General features: G+C 32.1%; 1 protein-coding gene across 1 annotated transcript; it reads left to right on the forward strand.

The window, feature by feature from the left end:
- Positions 1-6,656: 6,656 nt before the first annotated feature.
- Positions 6,657-7,363, forward strand: LOC132044379 (uncharacterized; the record flags this gene model as incomplete). The annotated part of the gene is made up of 2 exons (XM_059434874.1): positions 6,657-7,044; positions 7,278-7,363. Coding segments are annotated over exons 1-2 (410 nt in total), but the record flags the coding sequence as incomplete, so codon positions are not given.
- Positions 7,364-7,616: the final 253 nt, after the last annotated feature.

Below are 7,616 nucleotides of genomic sequence, written 5' to 3' on the forward strand. Positions count from 1 at the left end.
AGCCATGAAATGATGAACTGCCCTCTGCTGATAGTATACACTGTCAGTAATCAAGGCGGAACAACATTACTGACAAACCAATCTTGGACTATATCATGAAGGTGAGCTATAGTCTCTGCCCAATTTGGGTGCTATTTTATTTGTATCTACAAGGACTAATCTTTTTTTTTTTTTTTTTTTTTTTTTGGGTGTTTCACTTTCAGTCTCTTGGTCTAGATTGTTTCTCTGCCTCTTCAATGCGAAGATCAGTTGGCGTTACTACAGGAATGTGCCACACCTTAATTAAGTTTAACTGAAAGTGAGAGACCCGGTCTACCATCTGAAGTAAGTGCTTCCATCACCAGTCTTAAATGAAACATGGTGAATGGTGAAGTGTCGAACTATAGCACCGGAGCAAAAGCTATATTGCAAGTTAATGATGAGGAAAAATGGGGTTACAATTGCTGACTAGGAAAAGTTGTCTTGATCAAGCAACCCTGACGCATTGTTCTTAGAGGAAGTAGAAATTCAAGAGATGTGACGACATTTGGTATATCAGGGGGCCTCTCACACTGAGGCAAGGCTTGACTTGCTGATGATTGTAGACGGGGACTATGAACATGCAGCAGAGGATCAGATGATAAAGAAAGGCCAGATATGTTGTTAATTGGCAAGACACCGACTACTCAGTAGTGGCAATTTGGTGCAAGGATAGACTAAAACTTATGCTGTGTATGATTTGTAGTTTGGCAGGTATGCAACATGTGGTTTTCCATAGCAACGTCTATGCTAAATTGCCAGAAACTTAATAAAATGAGGAATTGATCTTTGTCTGATGAAACTAAAAAGTCACCAGAAAAATCCAGAAGGAAAATGAAAAACAGAGAATACAAAATAAAAACTAAAACATCTGGATAAATAAAAGTGCTACCAGAGACATGATAGACTTTAAAGTTATACCATAGATTGATAGACTTTAAGTTACATCGATGGGGTTTACTACATATATGCTGCACAAACTCGTTACATATAACTACCGATAACAGAGTGTGGACTTGCAGGAATCCATCACCCTCCCTCTATATACGGATTAATCTATGCCAACGAAGAAACTAATAAGACCTTAATCTTGAAGTTACTACTGATGCAATGTTTAGCTTTTGAGGCAGAGCTACTAATATTCAAAATACTGAGGTTCTTGGACTATGGAGGAGACTCACAAGAAGAAGGAGAGGTAAAAACTGTAGGGAGTTTATCATAGGAGTCCTGGTGGCATTGATATACAATATATGGATAGCAAGGAACGAAGCTATATGGAAGCAGAAAGTGCCCCTACCAAAGCTGATATGTGACAAGATTAAACAAGAAATGCACATCAGAGGAAATAGTAAAAGGAAGCGTAAGGAATGCAGAGTAGGTAGAAAGTGGATGGAGCAGCTATATCAAAATACAGATGTAGATAGATAGGTAGCTTACTTATTTGCAGGGCTATAAACAGTAGTATAGGACAATGTAATTGTTTGTTGGGTGATAAATAAAAAGTTTCTTTTCACCAAAAAAAAAAAAAAAAAAAAAAAAAAAAAAAAGCTTAGTAGCACCCAAGTCTAACACCCAATCTCTCACATTAGCTACAAGACGTACTTGAGAAATGACCATAATAATTAATATCATCCACTTAGTCAAATTTATTTTGCTTAGCGGGATTATCATTTCTCCGAATCTTCTTCAACATTGAGGGACATTGATAGAAAGAACTTAAATAAAAATTCTTAAAAACCATAATAGTATTAATAGTAACCTTAAATACTTCAACTCAAAAGGAGCAAAACACTTTAAACAAATATCTTACCCCAACTATTATCTAGGACTAATAATAACAGAAACTAAAAGAAACATGAAACCTATCAAGAAAATCAACAAAAAGAGATAGAACAAAAATGATTGCCAAAAAAGAAGGCATAAGCTTACCTCAAAGAAAGTAATCAGTTGACTCCCTGTTTGCAGTTCTTTGTTTGTAACTGTAATGTTCAAACTAAACTTTAGAATTAAAGAAAAATCAAAGCTGCAAAAAGATGAATAAAACTTTGGTGGATATGGCAAACAAAGAGAGAGTGATGTGCGTCAACCTATTTGCAATTCGTGTAACTTTGGAAAAAAGAAAAATGATTCAATGGCGTTAAGAACTTCATTTCTAATTATTAAACGTTCGCCACATTCTTGATTAATCTAGTCTCCTCACATAACAAACAAAGAGCTCTTTAAATTATTATTGCATTCAACCATAGAATGATGAATCTCATCAACCACTAAGAGGTCATAGTAGAACTGAAAATGTGAAAAAAAAAAAAAATGTGTTCCAAATGATATTACATAACTCTATGAAACTCCAAATAAAACCTCTTGAACAAAACAAAGTCGAAAGTTGTTGCACACTTACAAAGAATGGAATTATATTTTTCTTTATGCCAAAAAAGTACAATTGTTTTATCATTCTCTACTATTCATGTTTTACCCTTTTATTAAAACATGGTAGTAGTCTAATGTATAAATCTGTCATATGCAGTGGTAAGTTTCTAAAGTATAATCTGAAAGTCTGAAATTTCGTAGGCTTGGAAGAAGATTACTTCAAACTTTAACTTTTATAGTATTAAAATCCTTTCTATGATAAAGTTCCATCTTTTTACCACTTCAGTATCTTCCCAACAAATTAAAAGTCAGTGATTGCAAGTTAAGTTCATACAAGTCCAGAATTAGAGTGACATAAGTGACAGACAAGCTGGTCATAGAGAATCCAACCCTTCATACTTTTCATGTTGAAGATATTTTTACGAATGACGACATAAGGTAATGGGAGTGTTACCTAAAATGTGGAACCAGGTTTTCAGCTTTCAGTGAAGTTGGCAACTTTTCCGAGTTAGAGCAGCAAATAGATCATAAGGAGCCTATAAAAAAGAGTAAGCGGTAAACTTCCAAAAATACAACTAATTAGGGGTACATAACACTTGACATTTATGGATACAATCAGTATGAAGGTAAATAATTGAAACAATTCTATCTTGATTCTGTTTCTGGACTTCCTAATGTATCATGCCGACAACTGGTGAGAGAACATGGTTGTCCAAAGTGGACGCTTACATTCTCTTTTGCCTACTTTTTCCCCTTCCACTTACCAATTTAAGACTAACTTTCTTTCTCAGTCACAGGACTTATGAGATGTTGTACTTATGCCTACACAGCTCGATTAAATGCAAATAATTTTTTCTGTGATTATAAGACATATTATAAGAAAATGTTGAAGGCATTATTTGGACTATAAACTTCACTTTTTAAACTCTGGGTCTTAATTAGGACCTGCTAAGGTATATCTAAGCTCCTGCCTTGTTCCTTTCACAGGTCATATTTGAGCTGATCATTTTGATATAACTTTCAACATGAGATTATTATATATTATAAAGATAAATCAAATTTCTCCGACAATATGGAGCAACCAAATTAGAAAACCCAGTCAACAAAACCTGTATATTTTCATTATAATCCTGCTTAGAGTAATGGTTTCAGAGGAAGCTACTAAATCACCAAATTCCAAGTGTTAGTCCCACAACTCAACAAAAACTAAATCTAAATAGTTAATGAAAAAACTGATTTCTTTCAGGAAACTTATCAAACACATATGACAGAAATAGTATAACCTAAGGAGTTAACAATATCCAATTCATATTAGCTCATATGGGAGAACAGAATGTTTGGATTTTTAGTTTTAAATCTTTTCCTCTGTCATTTCTTAATAGACAAATAACATATTTGCAATAATACATATTATTAATAAAACTTTCTCATCATAGATGCAAGGAAGACAACGAATAAACACCCAACAACAGAAGAAATTAAAAAATTACATCCAAAAGGAAATCCGACGTCTGCTACATAAAAGGAATACCTGATCAGGAACACTAGATTAGGGTTTTCTAGAAATTTTGTCGAACACTTTATGGATCCTAACAAGTATAGCTTGTTGATGTGGTGGTAGATATTTTGCTGATAGAGATAGATTTGAGAAGGCTCTGGAAAAAAAAAGGGGCATGTGAAGAGGGTCAGAGCCTTCTGGACTTTTTTGGTAAATAAAATAAAACAAAGTAAATAGAAAATGTCCAAAAGAACCCAGCAGATAATCGGACAAAGCAGCACAGAATAGCTCAGCAGTACAATGGAAAAAAGGCCAAAAAACATTGAAGAGAGAGTTCAGGAAAATTTTAAGAACAACAATGAATTTATTTGAGCCATAAAACTGGTAAATTTGAAGAAAATTAAGGCAAGAGCCAGAAGCATACCTCAAAATGTTGACGGCGAAAACGAAGATGGACACTTCCAGAGCAGCACAAATTCACGGTGAAGACGAAGATGGACACTTCCAGAGCCTTTTTTTTTTTTTTTTTTTAAATATAGAAAGACCATTCCAGAATTCCAAGCGGGTATGTGTCATTTAACACGTGGAACCTAATGGGAACACAAATGAGGGTTTATCATTTGCCCTCATTTTTTAATTTATTTACATGAATGCCCTTCGTCGCACCTAAGACTTTCACTTATTAATAGTTTAAATTAAATTTAAATACACATTATATAGTGTGATCTATGTGAAAATGATTTCAATTTTTAGAATATCAGTACTAATGAAAATGAAACAGAAAAAGTATTAAAACAGGAAATTAAATAAGCAACAAAACACATACCTTTCAAAGTTATCTCCCCGCGACCTTTAAGATGAGACCATTATTGTATGTTTGTAAATATGAAATATTTATTACTCCAGTAACCTATAAAGACTGTAGAAATTCTTTATGCTTCATAAATATGAATTATTAAGAAAGGTTGTAACGGTCCATAAATATGAATTATGATAGGCTGCAACAATTAACAATCATTCAATATTTTTTTTCCAAATTATTAATTTGTGAATATCACATTAAATTGTTGACCACAAAAGTAACGAAAAAGATAAATATTACTGTTGGTCAAAGAAAGGTGCTACATCACTTTGGCTATATTTGCTAGACAAACAATTAGAAAACCTAAATAAATAAAGCAATTTGGACATAATTAAAGCTACCACATGCATATGAAAGAAAACTTCTTTTGATTTCTTAAGTGTGAAATTAACTTGTGGAACAAAATACAATTTAAGATTTTCTCCAAACGAATATTTTAATTTTTGCACCACAAGACCACTCTTCTATTTAAAATCAGAACCTCGAAACCTCTTTCAGCAAAAAGTTCAAATCAACTCTTTATCAATAACAAATATAATTATGGTAATTAAATTCATCTACACCAATCAAAAGAATGCCCTGTTGTGCGACTTGCTTTCAATTTCACAGTAAAAAGATAAACATATCACCACTACTTATTGAGAAGTTAGATTTGATGCGATTTTCAAATCATCAAATTTCATAAGCAGCTTCTAACTTTACATGATTTTAAATCCCTGAACATATTTAATTGAAAAAAAATTATGAATTGTAAGAAATTTTAGCAAATAAGAGTAGGAAAAAATTAAAGAATTCAGAGTGAATATAACTACCTTAAAAGAAATGCATTCATCATTAAATTATACCACAGAGCGTGTCACGCTAATCAATACAAATGACATAGAACATATTACCCAAAATTACCAAATAATACTGAGTACGGATAAGTTATGGGACTCAAAAGTATAAATTTTCAACAAATACGTTGGCATACCTTTCTCCCATAAAAAATAAAAAAATAAAAAAAGCAAGTGATTTAGAATATGCCTGAAAGATGATACATACAAATAAATTTAACCAACATAGAATATTCACCAACACATAAATATCACAAGAGAAATTGTAACTATATATACAAAGTAACGAAGTAATGGACCTCGGTGGAGTTGAATTGAACTTTGAAAGCTAAAACAGAGGATCATATGAGGTACAAAAAAAATTACAAAATCTTAATGATTTAATTACTCTCTTATTCCCTCTGTCATCTCTATTTTTCTCCTTTAACAGATATAGTATATACCAAACTCACAATTACAACCCAAATATGTAGTTTATCATAAGGTAAAGATACAAAGAATTAAAAAAAGTTAAAACAAAAATCTTACTGGAAGTTAAATAACAACAATAATTATTATTATTATTTGTTGTTGTTGTATTAGTATTATTATAAAAAAAAATCTTTGCTCACATGTTACCTCTTCATGGCTTCATCTGGAAAACCACCTTATTCATCAGCCTGGAGGAAAATTTGCTTCTGAAAATGATACCATCGTTAAAAATGACGAAAACACTACTTATATGACATTAACAATAACAGTGGTGTAGCAAAACATGCAAGGCCATAATAAAGACTGGAGTAATAAATATTGAAACTTACATTTTTCATCGTAAGGAATATGAAAGAGTGAAATAGTAATTATTGAGCCATTTATACCTATATTCTTACATCTTACAATATAATCAATGGGAAAATAAGGGGAAAATACCAAAAAAAGGAGAAAAAAGATAAATAAGAATGGTGGAGAGAGGTGCGCATCAGCGCTTGTACATCTTTTAGCTTTATATTATATATAGATATAGATATATAGATTTATATTTATAAGTAGTATAAAAAGAAGTCATTGTTCAGATCCATATATCTAGAGATAGAGAACCCCCCTTGCCCCAGCTCCTACCTCCCCAACCAATAACCATCCCAAAAACAAAAACAAAAAAAATGGCCTCTATGGTTTTTGCATCATCACCTTTGAGTGCTCAATCACTTGTCAAACTAAGAACAAACTCAAATTACCCTCGTTCTGCATGTTATGTTCCTTTACACTCCAAGACAAATACTTATGTACATTTATCCTACAACATTTCTCATATTGAGTCTTCCAAATCTTCATTTACCAAGGGTGATGGTTTCTCTAAATTTTCATTGCTAAAATTTCCAAGAGTTGCTTCAACATTATCTCCATCTTTGAATATTATTAAAGCCAGCATCGGTGATATAGATGGTGACTGCATATATCATTTTTTAGCACGCAAACTCGAAAAGGTGCCACAAAAATTGGGACAGAGGGAAGAGCTACTAATATTATTTTATTTTTATACACTTGTTACTTCTTATAGTTCTTTAAAATCGTTTGTTGTTTCAAAAGATTTGCCTTTCTGCTAAATTTTGTGCCAAAATAGTTAATATTATTTCATAGTTATATTTATAATCCTTTCCGTTTTGTACCTTTTGGGTAAACAATTAGTAATATATTAATTGTTTGTAATCTTTTACAGAAACAAGATTCTGTAGAACCTATACCTATCTTCCTCAGTGACTACACAGGGAAGGTTCTGCTAATTGTTAATATTCCTCAGCAAGGGTATATATCTCTAATTCTCTTATCAAATACTATGTGTATAATTGTTTTCATTATGTGAATTTCACTTTGTCCCTTCAAGTAAGTAATCATACATATTGGCCTAACCATTCTTTTGTGACATGCACGCTTTTGACCCTAAAATAATTGGCCACTGCAAAATATTTTCTATTATCTTGGATTTTTGTCTACTTCACGAGCCTTTACTTTCCCGTTTTAAAATTATAAAAAGTAATAAAAGAAATTCTGTAAAATG

The sequence above is a fragment of the Lycium ferocissimum genome, unplaced genomic scaffold (assembly GCF_029784015.1).
Source record: "Lycium ferocissimum isolate CSIRO_LF1 unplaced genomic scaffold, AGI_CSIRO_Lferr_CH_V1 ctg4306, whole genome shotgun sequence".
In the NCBI taxonomy this organism is placed as follows: domain Eukaryota; kingdom Viridiplantae; phylum Streptophyta; class Magnoliopsida; order Solanales; family Solanaceae; genus Lycium; species Lycium ferocissimum.